The sequence below is a fragment of the Theobroma cacao genome, chromosome 1 (assembly GCF_053813885.1).
Source record: "Theobroma cacao isolate CCN51 chromosome 1, ASM5381388v1, whole genome shotgun sequence".
NCBI lineage: Eukaryota > Viridiplantae > Streptophyta > Magnoliopsida > Malvales > Malvaceae > Theobroma > Theobroma cacao.
The window spans coordinates 16,595,756-16,611,746 of NC_142639.1; the positions used below are offsets into that span (position 1 = coordinate 16,595,756).

At 29.0% G+C, this 15,991-nt stretch overlaps 1 protein-coding gene across 1 annotated transcript; it reads right to left on the bottom strand.

The window, feature by feature from the left end:
* Positions 1 to 459: 459 nt before the first annotated feature.
* LOC18612725 (wound-responsive protein-like protein) lies at positions 460 to 1,709 on the bottom strand. Its single transcript, XM_007049636.3, has 2 exons — positions 1,558 to 1,709; positions 460 to 694 (listed from the first exon to the last, which is right to left on the bottom strand). The coding sequence occupies exons 1-2, from the start codon at positions 1,626 to 1,628 to the stop codon at positions 622 to 624; spliced, it is 144 nt and encodes a 47-aa protein (XP_007049698.2). The 5' UTR covers positions 1,629 to 1,709; the 3' UTR covers positions 460 to 621.
* Positions 1,710 to 15,991: the final 14,282 nt, after the last annotated feature.

The following is a 15,991-nucleotide window of genomic DNA, read 5'->3' on the forward strand; positions in this document are numbered from 1 at the left end:
AATAAAGTTTTTCTTTTTTTCTTTTACGACTTGAAGTCCCTTGAAAATAAAGTTTTTATACCCTGATCAGCCTCCAGTACACTGGAACACAGATTTAAAAAGTTTAGAACAACAAAACTAATGCGACTAAAAGAGCCATACAGTGATTGAGATATCAGCCCCGGTCACAACTCTGACCATGTAGGCGGCATAAAAATCTGAAACCATATGCATGTTAATATAAGCATTTTGCACAAAATCCATGTACAGCTGTGCCAGCATAGCACAATGGAGAAAGTAGCGCCCTTGCTACTCCTAATTCCTAAAGCCAACTCAAGCGCTACAGCCTGGAATTTCTTAATAGAATGAATGCCCTCATTGTGGATAAAACTATTGATATTCCACCACCTACTTAAACAACATCCATAACAACAGAAAATTACAATAATAGCTTGAAAGCGGGGTATAAGAACAAGTTCGTTCCACCACAAACAAGAAAGAAGATCATTATGATAGTACTTTAAAACATCCACAATCATTTTCCATCCTAACACATATCAGACTTCTCATAACAATTAGCATAGCATTTTTAAACATCCACTACCTCTCCCATCTTAAAGCATACAAAGCAAAAGATACCAATTACTCTGTCATGACTGGCTTATTCTCACTTGCTTTGGGTCTCTGTTCCTTAGGCTTCTGCTCCTCCATTTTCCTGAAAAGCCAAGCAAAAGTTACATCCACGCATTAGAAGTATGTCATCAGAACAAAACCTTCTCTTACAATAAGATCTCAGCAGTTCATGGTAAAAGCCAACTGGCCGATTGTGAAATGATGAATGAGAAGACCAACATGTAATCCTCTTTTGTAGCATAAGCCAAAAACATGGAGAGTGACAGATAGAGAGAAATTAAAGCTACAAAGCTTCCAAAGCTACAAAGCTTCCTAAGCTGTAAGTTGCAACGTTATCACATAACGGCCTGTACTGATGAGACATTAATGGTCTTATCAAAAATTAGAAGCACCAGGTTCAGGAACCACAATCACCAGAAGCATTTACCATCATTAGCAAATCCATCTTATATAAGATAAAATCAATCACACAATAAACCAGCTAGCTAAACCATGTGCGTCTAGAACCACAAAGGTCAACAAATTGGACACAAGCTATCTTATTCTAATCATGATTCATGTAGTTAATTATCACAATCTTTCAGAAAACTTACTCCAATATGTCACCAAACAGCTGGAAAGCATATTTTAAATGATTGAAATGAACAATTACATAGTATATCTTGACAAGGTTCAGCTGGAGTCCAAAGGAAGCACTTCAGACGATTTCCCCTTTTACCAACGTCCCATTAAAATGCCAAATGGAACTTTAATCTTTACAAAAGAACAAGGAATCAATCACCGTTTCATACTCATTCAACTCAAAACGAATATAACCATTCACGTAAATCACACACTGAAACTCAGAACACACACAGAAACACACATACAGACAACTAAAAACAAAAACAAATATACACAAGAAAAAAATTCAAATATAAAGATAACGAGGAGAGAGGGAGGAACCTCTTGTCGGAGGAGCCGCCCTTCTGGCTGAGGAATGAGCGGAAGAGAGGAGAATTGACGTCGTAGATCATTGTCAAAGGAAACCCTAGCAACCTTTATTTGCTCACGCTCACGCAGCTTCTATAACCTTGGGTGTTAGAACAGTGTTAGGATTTTGGGTCTTAGAGAACGGAATTTATATTGAGAGTTGAGGCAAGTGTTTGGGTTTTCACTTAGTATTGGGCCTCCCCAAATGGAGTTTTGGGCTTCGTCAAGGACTCGAACCCAGCTGCCAGGCTCTTAGGATTAGACTTTATCCATGGACTCTCATTAAATCATTATTAAAACCCATATACCTAAAAATTAATAAAATTGAAATACAACATAGAAAGAACAACTATGAGAGAAACTATTTAAAGGAAATAAGAATATTTTATTTAAGAGTGTATTTACAAATAAAGTGAGAAGTCTATATATAGGCTAATAATTCCTTATCTAGATAGAATTTACAAAATAAAAATAATGCTTAAGGAATTTGATTTGGATGGATTAAATCCTAATCTTAATCTAATCTAATCTATATTAAGATCTAAATATACATAATCAAATAAGAGTTCACATCAAATTACACTTTTATGTCTAGACTGTTTGGCTTATCTTGACTATTTGGCCTAGTTTTTACTCTTGGACCATGGCATAATATACATTCACACATATATGCATAACACTTCCGCTTGAATGTCCATTGTATTAAGAATATACTTCATTAAAACCTTATTAAAAAAAATATGAGTGAAGAAAAAAGAATACAATTCTTTTCAAGAATACGCTTTTGAAATGCTATCTCATTAAAAACCTTACTAAAAAAAATTCAGTGGAAAAAACCTTGATGAAGGAAAATAATACAATACGTATTTTACTCCCGTTGTTGACTGCGTTACTTAAGATCTTTAAAACGACACATTTTAATCTTTTGTATCAACTTTTCAAATATTACAATAGGAAGGATTTTGATGAATAAATTTACTGATTTATCACTTGAACGAATTTGTTGAACACTAATATCACATTTTTCTTGAAAATCATAAATGAAGATGAATTTTGATTAAATATGTTTTGTTTATCGTTTTTAATATATTTTCTTTCAACTGTGTTATGCAAGCGATATTATTCCTATATAATGTTGTTGGAATTTCTTTTTTGGTTGACAATTCACATGCCTCTCAAATATGTTGAGTTATAGATCTTAACCAAACATATTCACGACTTGTGTCATGAATTGTTAAAATTTCTACATGGTTAGAAGAAGTAACAACTATAGTTTTTTTTTATATATATATAATTGGGAGAAAGAAGATTTGAATCATACTTTCTAAACAAAGGGATAATGCACAAACTAATGAGCCAAATACTCGAATGCAAATAACAACTATAGTTTGTTTTATAGAATACCATGAAATAGTCATACATCCATATGTGAATAAGTAACCTGTCGTGAATTGAGTTTTGTGTGTATCAAATAAATATCCTATAGTTGCATAACCAATTAAATTTGATTTTAATACATTTAAGTAATATAAGCTCATATCTATTGATCTTGGAGATATTTAAATATATGTTTAATCCCATTCCAGTGTCATTGAGTTGAAAAAGAACTATATCTTGCTAATAATTTATAATAAATAATATATCAAGTCGTATATTGTTAGCAAGATACATTAATACTCTAATTGCACAAAGGTGGTGTTTGGTAGATGGTAAGTGAGGGACATTCCTTGCAATTTAATTGCAAGGAAGCACATTGCAGGATTTGGTTGATGTTTTGGGGATGGGAAAGTAATCCCTCAGCAATGTGATTACAATGAGAGAAAGGAATGCCATTCCCATCTCTCATGGAGGGAAAGTTACTTTTCGTCCACAAATGGAAAGTAAAAAAATGTTTATTCCTCAACTTAACCTCCCGACCCTTCTCTTCTCTTTCCTGTTTTTTTCACTTTCTTCCTTTTTACCTGTTTCTCCTTCTTCCGTCTTGCTTTTTTTCTCCTTCTTCTCACCTTGCCTTTTTCTCTTTTTTCTCACTGTCCGCAAGAAGGGTAACCCGTCACTAGTACATTTGGATTAAATTTCACCACAAAATCTGAAAATTGGAGAGATTGGAATCTTGGGTTTTATGAAACCCTAATTCAAATTTTCAAAAAATTTAAAAGTGTTTTTAGAAAATTTTATATTTTTTATGCCTAAAATTAAGAGAGAAACATTTAAACAGTTTAGACTTGAGAAAATTTACTGAGAAATCGAGAGAATTTGAGAGGGAAAGATGCTTGGTGCCGTGGTTATGAAAGAAGGAAAGTGTCAATAACACTTAAAATTGCATATCTATCGATAGATTACATTCAAACTTTTGACAATGGCTATCTATCTATCGATAGATAATGTGATTTATCGATATATTTTTCTTTGGATGATATTTTTCATTTTTAATTTTTATAAGTTTAAAGTGAAAATAAATATTTAGTAATTTAACATATTTTAATATTAAAATAATTAGTATAAAAATATTATGTTATTTTCTAATGTTATTATTTATTATTTTAATTACTTAAAGTTGAAAAGTCAAATTTTATATTAAAAATTATAAATTTGTTCAACTTATATACTTTTTATTACATTCTTAATAAAGTGCTTACAAACCAAACACTATAATGTAATCCTCTTAACAATCACATTCCTTGCAATCCTCACTTTCTCTTGTTATACTAAACGCTGCAAAGTTATATTCTCAACAATCACATTCTCAACAATATACCAAACACAGCGTAAAATGTGGTATATCATAACGAAGAAGTTCTTCATGATCCTTACGAGATTGAAAAAAGTTTTTTTTTACATCTAGTAACTTTACAACCGTTGATGAACTCAATTGATTTGCTTTATTCATATATAATCATTTTACCACTTTTGCTATATAATTTGATTTATAGAAAAAAATTTCATTTGTCAAGTGTTCAATCTGAAGATCCAAACAAAACTTTATTTTTCCAAGGTCTTTCATCTCAAATTTTTTCTTTAAGTAATTCATGATTTTTGATAATTCTTCAAGAATTTTAATAATGTTTATGTCAACAACATAAACAACAATTATTAGAAATTCAGATCAGAATTTTTTTTATAAAAACATATGCTTATAGGATCATTTTTATAGCCTTTTTACAATAAATAATCACTAAAGTGATTATACTACATGCATCCAGATTGCTTTAATCCATATACATATTTATTTAATTTGGTCAAATAAATTTCTCAAAAATTGTATGCTTTAGGTAACTTAAATCTTTTAGGAATTTTTATATAGATATCCATATCAAGTGAGCCATATAAATAGGCTATAGCTGCGTTCATTAGACACATTTTAATATTCTCATGTATTGCCAAATTAATTAAATATAGAAATCTAATTGCATGCACCACAAAAGGATATAGCTCTTTATAATTAAACTAGGTCTTTGGGTAAAACCTTGTGTGATAAACCATACTTTATATCTTACAATCTCATTTTTCTCATTTCATTTTCATACAAATATCAATTTAGATCCCACTAGTTTTACACCATTTGTTATATAGACTACAAGTTCAAAATTTTTTTTTTTTGCAAGTGAATTCAATTTCAGCTTAATTGAGTCTTTCCACATTGATCAATCATTTTTATGTCTACATTCTTCAATAAATGTAGGTTCAAGATCATTTTTTTTCATAATATTAAACGTTACATTATACACAAAAATATCATTGTTGTTTATTTCATTCTGGTTCCATCCTTTTTCGGCATAATATAATTTATTGAGATCTCTTCATTTTCAATAATTTTAGGTATATGAATTTCTTTTGAAATTTTATCAATTATGTCAAAGGTTTCTTTTAGAGTTTCTGTTTTCTTTTTTTGACTATTTTGTCTATTTGCTTTTTTTCTGTTTCGAGGATTTTACCTTTGAAATTGATGGGTTTCCCACGCTTTTAGTGTGCCTTATCATATAAAGACATTAATTCTAATAGGAATCTTTATAACTGATATATGAGATTTAATTATTCTCTTTAGGTTAGTAAATATATCTGGCAATTGATTTGCTATATTTTACAAATGAATTATCTTTTAAATTTAAAATTTATATTAATTTGTGCGAGGATCAAACTAAATAATGATAATAAATTCTAAGAAATTTCTTTTTTCAGTTGCTTCTTTCCTCTTTTAAATGTTGAAAAATTTATTTCATCAAAATGATAATCGACAAATCTTACCGTGCATAAATCTCTTGTTAATGGTTTTATATATTTAATTATAGATGGAGATTTGTATCCAACATATATTCCTAACTTCCTTTAAGGATCCATTTTTGTGCGTCGTGGTGAAGCAATTGGGATATATACTGTGCATCAAAAAATTCTTATATGAAAAATATATGATTCCTGACCATAAACTAATTATATAGGGAAGAATTTATGATAACTCGTTAATATAATGCATACAAGTGTTGCTACATGCAAATGGCATGCTCCCAAGCAAAAATGAGGAGTTTAATTTTCATAAACAACGGTTTTACAATTAGTTGGAAGTGTTTAATAAACGATTGTGCTGGACCATTTTATATATGAACACAAGCAATAGGCTATTCGATAGTTATTTTAACCAATATGCAATATTCATTAAAATGCTTAAGATGTAAATTTACTAACATCATCAAGACGAATAGTCTTGATTGCATAATCAGAAAAATGTGCTCATAAACAGATGATTTAAGCAAATAATCTTAAAAATACCAAGTTGCAAGTTAATAACAAACACATATGTGATCATCTAATTGACTCATCGATGAAAATCATAAAATATCTAAATGGTACACATGGTGGATGTATACTTTTTATTTTGATATTTATATTTTTTATATTTTACAAAAAAAAGGTAAAAGTAGACAAATAAAAAAATAAAAATAAAAATATCCATAAATTAAGTTTTAATAATACTTTTCAACATTATCTTTACTATACATAATTTTATAAAAGGATTTTCATCCTTATAAGTTGTAATTTTATTATTGTCTATCTCATCAATTATCATTTCTAATTTAATGTCAAACTGAGCAAAATGGTTCAAATAGTTTTAGTTTCATCATGAAGGTAAGTGTCATAGGTTTCATTTATGAAGTAAAATTTCATAAAAGATAAAAGAAAAAATTTAACAAAAACGTCATGGTCAAAAGAAATATTATATATGTTTTTAGGCAAAGGTGGTAAAACCGATACAAATTCCAAATCATCCAAAAAATTTTCAACTCAAATCCACTCATACTTAAATGAATGAAAAAGTAAAAAATTTGAATTTAAAAATACACCCGAATATTTGGTTCATTGGTTGATGCATAATCCCCTTACCTAAAGAGCAGGGTTCGAATCTTCATCTCTTAATTATAAAAAAAAAAAGTTGATTCATAACAAAAAATTGAATTAAAAAATATTAAAATCCTAAACCAATCATACTCCAACCATACTCCAGATAATAATTCAAATCACAAGTTATATTAAAATAATTTTATTTTACATAAGATTTGAAATAATTTAAAAATAACTTGAATTAATTTAAGTCTAAACCATCTATAGATTCGAAACTAACCAAACACAAAATAACGGAAAAAACACAAATTCTTTTGCCACTCATATATTTAGGCAATAGCCTTCTATGTAAAGAAGTTTAACCATATTCAATGAAAAAATAAGGTTCACCTATGATGAAAGTGTTCATTTCTATAGAAAAGAATTAATAGTAATTAGAATTAGAATTAGAATTAGTGGACGATAAACTGAACAAGAAGAACCAATTAAGTTGGTTTCCTAAAACAGAAAATTTTGGTACAAATCTAGCCCTAGAGAGTACAAAATCTTTTATGGAGTACTTGGAATGATATTTACGTTGACGCCATCCTGCCGTAAAACGGGCGATCAAAACCGAGGAGCAACTTCAGCGGAAAACAGGTACACATGACAAGACACTATTAATCTACGCTTGATGATTCAAAAACTTTTTGTCAGAATATTCACGAGTTTTACTTTTCCATTCAGCTGTCCTTTAATCACAGCCGTCCGATGCATTTAAACTAAAAGCACGTGCCTGCCCCCACTGGACCCCGCAATCAATATTTCTTGTTGTTTGACCACCAATCACATTACAGGCTGAAAAGTCAATCATCAAGCGGCTACTTTCGGTCCATTTAACGCAAAACGACATGTGTGAACACAGCTTCATGTTTTCTGCACGTGTTTAGTACGGCGGATTACTGGATTCTTATCTCATTTTGACCAGGTGTTGTTCATTTCTCACTTTTAATAATTTTTCATTATTAATAGAAAGAGGAAAGGTTTTACATTTTTATATCTCAAATTCAAGTTTCATTACATAAAAATTTCGTTAAATTATTTATTAATTTTATCAAATACACTAAGCAATTTTTACTTGAAACAAGACATTGATATGTAGGTGTACCCTCTAACCACGTCTACGTTGGTAAGCATTTGGTTAGGTGACCATTGGACATGATGATTATGTCATGTTTGATGGTAATTATAAAATTTGGTTCAAACAATGATGTGAAATAAGATCAAATTTATTTTCATAATTTTTAAGATTAATTGCAATAATAACTACCTTACTATAATTTTTAATTGTGTTCCTACGTTAAACCTAAATGTTTAAAAATAATTAACAATTTGATATTAATATTTTCAAGTTAAGCCTTATCATTAATGGTTGAACCATCTATTTAATTAGCATCCCTTGTTTAGTTTTTCTTTTTGCAATTTTCAGGCTGCCTTATTCTAAATAATTTCTGTAGCAAAAGTGCGATTAATCAAAGTACTTGGTCCTAAGAAAACAGATGATACCGTTTTATGTCTGAGCTAAAACGGAAAATATTTGTCCTATATCTGCCTTTCTAATTCTAACGCACTTTTCAATATGACTTCTCAACTGTTTAATGGATATAAATACATAATAAAAAAACCATTTCCTTAGTAATAAGTAATAACCACAACCTTTTATAAAGTAAAATGAAATCCACCTTTTCTGAAAAATATCTTTCATGCTTGTAATTGCAATCTCCTGCTGTCCTATGGCATTATTATTAAGAATTTTATTCAGTAAAAAATTTCCTAAAATGTGTGAAAAATCACTATATTTATGGTTTATTTTGAATTAAATATAATTTTTTTCATAAATATCAGTTTAATAAATATCTTCATAGTGACTATTAATATTTATTGAAAAAAAAAAAAGTCGCTAGCGGACACTTGAACTATTAAAATTTGAGGCTCCATCTTAAAACTCTTGAATTGAAAATTTGGGATGAGCAAGATTGGACTGATGACGTGAGAGAAACCTATGCACTACTTTTCGATATCGTATAGTCTTAAATCATATGTAAAAAAAAACAAAAAAAAAATATTTATGAAAAATAGGTATATTAATGGATTCAACTCGGGTCCGATAAAGATTATAAAATTCAACTCATGATATTATTATATTAAAAAATTTATTTTTATTTAATTTTGATCGTAAATATACTTAAATATTGATGTAAATTTTTGTTATATATTTTAATAATAAATATAAAATAACTTTAAATGAACAAATGGAATTAAATTTGGGCAAAATTTTAGAGGTCAATGGGACACGACCCAACCCATAAAAACTTGTAGTAATAAGCACAGGTAACGCAAACTTAAAGTTTGGGGGGAAATATGTGTGCAAATATTTGGGTAAAATATCATTATTTTGATAAAAAAAAAAGAAGGAACAAACCATATTTCATGTTTTAGAAGAAAATGGAATAAATATCTTGGTGGGGTTAATTCTGTCGTTGAAAGCACCTATATTTTTTACCCTTACAATGCAAACTGTGGTTACTAAGCCACCAACCCATATTAAAATCTCATGACCATCCCAACTTAAATCCTACTCTCATTACGTGAGTTTTTTGGGAGTTAAATAAATAAACAAAAGACTTGTTCTAATCCTTAAACAAACTCCAAAGTTATTTGTTTTCAAAGACTCATGACTTTTTCTTTTGTATTACGGTGCTCGATTTTCTTGTAACTAGTTGACTTTGACACTGGATAGGTCCCATCCCAACAATGAGAATGGGTAATAAGCTGAATCTGTATTACCCATATAAATTATTGGTTGGTTATATCAATTATATTAATATAGAGCAAGAAAAAAGAATTTACAATTTTTCTTCTTTCACGAGAAACAATCGGATATAAGTTGGAAAGGGAGAAGCTTGGTTCTGCTAATTTGGCTAAATTCCTAGGATCTACAAACCATAAAACAGCTTGAAGGCAGCGAAGGATGAATAGCTTTTGGGGTTGAGGTTGGCGTGACATTATCTACACAGCTTATACGGCAGGCCGCCCATCCAATCAAAGCATCGTCGGTGCCCTCCGCTCGCTACCAACCAACCCAAACTATTAATCATGTCTCTAGGCCCTTTGTCTACCCTTTGCTTTCCCCCTTATGCCCATTTTGTCCCCTCTTCTCACCCTTCTCCCCGCCACTTGGCATATAGTGCCATATGACATGATTGCCCTCCGCACCTCCATTCTTCTTTGCAATGGCCATAAAATTTAAATACAACCACAATCTATCAAAGATTTTATGAGTAATGATGGCAATGGATATTATGATATTTAATAATAGAATTTGGGTAAGATTCAAATAGTAAAACTATTATCCTATTTAGATGACAGGATACTAAGCTCAATTCTATCCGAATTTGATTAAAATAATATTTTTAATATTAAATTTTAATTTTATATATTATTTTTAATTTATATTTTTTAATTAATGTAATACTTACTAAACTTTATTAATTATTCTAAATATGATGTTAAACTTTAATTTATTTTTATGAATTAAATTTAATTTATTAATCTAATTTTTATTAATAATATCTATGTATATATAAATTGATTTTTAATTTATTTTAATCAAATATTTAACGAGTTCAAATATTTAATGGTAGTAACTAAAATATTCAAGTATGGGTTTAGGTACCAATTTCAAAATTTAATCAAGTAGTCATAAGATATGGATATCTTATCAAATAATAGGGTTTCGAAATAAGCTATCTAAAAAATAATGAACTTCATACTCATTGACGTCACTATTTTTTATTCATGCATAAATTAATTGAAGAAAAAGTTTGACAATTCAACTATAAAAAAAACATAAACTCTTATAAAATTACTTTTAAATACTGTTCATACTATTTGTGAGTAATTGAAGGATTATAATATTAGACAAAATAACATTACTCTATTAGTTAGGATTCTGATATGCATCTATAGGTATATCTGACTAGGGGTGTAATCGAGTTGAGTCGACCCAAGTTGATACAATGTCAGTCTCAAGCTTGGCTTGATCGAAAAACTCGAGGCTTGACCTTAGTTGAGCATTAACTTTTTGAGCTTGGTTTAAAAATAATCAAGTAACTTGATCTCAACTTAATTCAGTTTGATTATTATTAGTTATATAAAGAACCCAAAATTAGAGCTCGATTTTGAAAAATAAAACTCAAATGAAACTTTAAAATATGTTATATTTTATTTAAATATTATATTAAAAATTTAAAAGTTGAATACGATTTGTGAGTTATTCAAGTCAAGTATTACAAAATTTGAACTTAACTCGACTTGTTGTTCGAGTAACTTAAACTCAAATTCAGCTTGACAATAAAACAAACTGAATTTGAGTATTTATCGAGTCGAATTTAAGTAGCTCAAGAGTAGTGTAACTCGTGTACCGCCCTACTTACATGTGGCCAAGGTGCCTTATGCATGGGTGTCTAATTTCCTTGCATTAGTTTTTTTAATCGATATAGTTAACAAGCACATATTATCAGAATTCATAATAATTTAAATATGGATTATGCATGCTAGTAAGTGTACTATTTTTTTTTTGGTCTTTTGTAAGTGTACTAATTATACTGATAACAAAATACTAATATAAATACTCAAACTTCTGTTGACACTCTATCTTTACTTATTCCTTTGCATAATAGCTCAAAAAGTAGCAATTTTTCAATTTGTTTATTAGAATAAAAATTGCAGTAGTTAGTCAATAAAGAATTCATTGCTAAAAATTGTTATTTGGTTTTTGGGTATGTAAATTAAGGTAAAAAAAAATGCAAATGAGTTCCATATTAATTTTTTTTTTGAAAGAAGTTCCATATAAATTAAATTCAATGGATTGATCCAATCCAATTAATGCTTCCATTTAAGGATAAAAGGAAAAATTAAACATAATACATAATTTGGTTCTCTACTCTACAAAATATATAAACTCACAGCATTATTTATATATCATTATTTCTACCTCTTCACTTTTAAACTCACAGCATTTAGTACATTCATTCTCTGAACCATAAAATTCAATATTCCTGTTGGTTGGATTGGCCCAGTAGAAGAAAAAAAAGGGAAAATCAGGCATAAAGTTGGCAAGGGGACCAATAAATCGATGGGGTCATAAATTACCAACTCTTTTCGGTTTGGCTTGATGTTACAACGTTTTAAGCAATTGGTCTATGCCTAAAAAATTCAAAATCATAATACGCACACACGTGGCAGTTTTCAAGAAGAAGGAATTCGACATTTTCATTATTAAATTGTATCATGAATACCATTACCAGCCACACATATGCCAAATTGTATGGCAAAAACAAAGGATCGCCATTTTTAAGTTTCAGTTATAGCTAGCAATACCAAGTATCCAATAAGGAAAAAAAATATTTTTTTATTATTGTTTTGGTTTTGATATAATATTTAAAAAAAATTTTAAATTATTTTAAAAAAGTTTAAACAAACACTTATTTTTCTATTGCATTCAATCAAATTTATATACTTTATTTTGAACTAAATAGATCTTATCGACTAACGGTTAATTAATTATCATTAATTAAAATATCATTTGTCATTTTATACATACATGACATTAACGTGAAAGGTAAAAATATCACATGGTTATGTCAGTATGTCATGCCATCATATCACATGGTATGAGATAGCAAGTGACATTTTGACTAATTATATTTAATCAATAATTAGTTATAAGAGCTTATTTAAAATAAAAATATAGAGATTTGATTGAATATAATAAAAAAATAAAAATTTATTTGAATTTTTTTGAATAATGCAAGAGTTTTTTAAGGTATTATACGTTTTGTATTTTTTAAAAGTTATAACGATTGGTATTTGGTATATAGTTAGCAAAATTCTATCAGTTGCTTTTATTTGTTAATTATAGTTAAGTATAGATATTAAGTTGTTGATGAGTAATTAATTTATGCTTTATGGGATGAAACTATGGATCCAACTGTGCATTCAAAACTAAAATAGTGTTTCTTCTTTCTAATGACTGATTTGTTAAAAAAAAAAGAAAAGAAAAAAGAAAGGGATTATGTTGACTCCATTTAATCAACTCCTTAAAGATCAATGGCCTTAATTCTAAAGTTTAATTTACTATTTATTCAAATCTTTCCTTGATGTTTTTACCAAATTTGGCAAACGATTAATTGGAGTTGCTTTTGAAGCCTGTACATTAAGTGCCTGTTTGGTCTAATTTTTTTCAGCTTATCTACTTTTTAAAAACAAAACCCAAGCCAAATAGGACTTTTAAGAAGCTCTTAAAAAAAATAACTTTTTTTTAAAAGAACAAAATTTTAAAAAAAGATCTTAAAGAAAAGCTTCCGAGAGAAGCTTTCTCTTTGCTTTGTTTTGAAAACATGTCAATTTTTCGAGAACTACCCATCTCTCAATCAATCTCCCTATCCTTTCCTTCCCTTTGTAAATCACCATTCTCCAACTCAAATTGTGATCTCTTTTTCTTCTACTTCTCTCCTCTCCTTCCCTTTGCAAATCACCATTCCTTAAAGTAAATTACGATTTCTTTTTCCTCTACCTCTCTCTACAAAGACTACTAGAAAAAAAAAAGACCCAACAATAGAATAGTAAAATTTAGATTTTTTGTTCTTACAAAGATTAAGTGAAAAGAAAACCCAAAATTCAAAACTACATTAAGATACTATTTAAAGGTTTTCTTTTTTTTTTTTTCACCAAAATGGATTTTAACGTCAAATACATCATTTCCTCTTTTTTTTTTTTTTGAATAATTGAAGCATCATGGTCCGATTGCTTGTTAAAACAAAAAAAATCTAATACTAGTACTACTATACAAGTTTGAGAGATTTTCTGTTTCTTTATGAATTTTTTTGATTTTAACATCTGAAATCATATATAAAGTTGAAGCAAACTTGTTTCACTTTAGTTTATTAGGTGATTGAAGATGGTATGAATACCTTTTATGGTAATTTTAACCAAAATTAGAGCTTATATAATTTAATTTGTCTAACAGCTTACTAAATAACTTTAGCTTAATTTTGAAAAGTTATTATTTTTCATAAGAGCTTTAAATAGTTTTTAAGCTAAAAAAAAGCTAAGCCAAACAAGCTCTAAGTATTTTTAAAGTTGACTTTGTCAATTAATTCATTGAATTGTCGGTCTAAGCAAGATAATGTTAGAGAAGGAGTGACAAACACCAAGTTCAGGAATTTTTGAAGCTAAATGCTATAAGTAACTTAATGAATGAAAAGAATAAAGGAGATAGTTCATGACATAAGGACTAGTTAAGAAGGGGATAATGCATAGCAATTAATAGTGGTTCAGTCATCTTAAACTCATTTATTACCATTACAATAATTTTTAACGATTTTCAATCCTAACTTGTTGAGAAAAGCCATTCGATCAAATTAAATAACATATTAGAAACTTAAGAACTTTTTCAATTAGTAAGATTAAACTTTAGTTGTTTAATATAAAAAATCCCAACTAAGAGAAAAAAGAATGCTATACCCTATGCCTTGGATGTCAAAATCACAAGGCATATGAACCTTAAGTATCAAATTCTTCATTGCATCAAGTAAATGTTGTAGCAAACCTCAAGTTATGCACTTGTCCAGGCTTTACTAGAAATCCACGCGAATGTCAAGTAAAGCAACTCTAAAAGAGATAGGGATTTACTTATGTTACCAAGCTTAGAACTAGCTAGGGAGAGGCTCTTGTTTTTTCTCTTTTCTCTAAGAGATGTCGAAAAACAGCCAAGAAAAAGGGAGGAAGAGAAGCTTGCTAATTCATAGAGTTTGGAGGCGAGGCCGAAGATATTTAGGGTTTTGGGAAAGATGCTACTACGAATTCTTTTTCTTACTTCACATTTTTTTCCTAGCTTGGCTTTTAGGTTAAGATACATCTTAAGTGCAACATAAGCATGACATTTATAATAGCAATACCAACCCTAGTAAATTGCCCTAATTTAATTGAACCCTTTCAATTAAATCTTCAAAGTTCAAAATTTCTTTGCAATTAAGTCCAATTTAATTCTCTATTTTATTTTTGCTTTGTCATCCTGTATGTGTGTGATTCATTATGTTCTTGACAAGTTTACAATAAATATGAATTATAATTCTAAGCTAATTAGGATTAGATGAATCAAGCTCTTTTTGCATTCATCATCAATTCCCAAATATATTAGTTCATATTTATAGGTCTTGAGTAACTATTAGTAGTATGTCATGACTACCCAAATGTTAAGAAAAGTCAATAAGGTTTGACTTAACCCTTCAATATTTCTTTTTACAATGTAATTCAATTCTTCTTCATACAATGTCCCAATCAGACATAGAACATAATTTAGAGTCTACTCTATATATGTCATTATCATTTTAGTTCTTGAAACTTGTACTTAACTTCATAATGAAATTTGAAAAACTTCTATTATGAATCTTCATCCTACTTTGGCCAATGATTTTCTTGAGTTAAAACAAGTCAAGAAACAATGAGATATCTCTTTTAAAATCACTTAGGGTGATGGATTCTTTATTGATCATTCATTTATTTATTTATGCTTTATGCTATACCTACTCTCCACCTCATTGTACATCCTTGGTTAGGACTACCTAAGATAGTATCAAAGTAAAACAATTCACACATAAGATAACCTGATGATTTCAAGGCTAAAGATTGCTTACATTATTGATATGAGAATATATTCCATAGACATTTGAGTAAACTATTAAATGAAATTTTTATGGTCGGTCATCTTTGTCATGACCTACACCTAAGGGCTATGATTGGTGCATGAGCCCAGCAGGTGGGATCCGTTAGACCTAAGCAAGCGTCAAAATTATCATAACATAAACGAGCAAAAACATATGTTCTAGATGGTTTACAAAAAGACATATTCATTTGATAACTTAGATGTTCAGAGACTTAATCATTTGCCCCTTGGCACATAGTTAATACAAAAGTGTTTTCACACACACATTATTCACAGAGCCATATCTTGGCTAGCATAATGGGTCCA

Coding starts and splice junctions, on each gene's coding strand:
- LOC18612725 (XM_007049636.3), bottom strand. CDS start 1,628: ATGATCTACGACGTCAATTCTCCTCTCTTCCGCTCATTCCTCAGCCAG. Junction 695..1,557: donor GGCGGCTCCTCCGACAAGAG/GTTCCTCCCTCT, acceptor TTGGCTTTTCAG/GAAAATGGAGGAGCAGAAGC.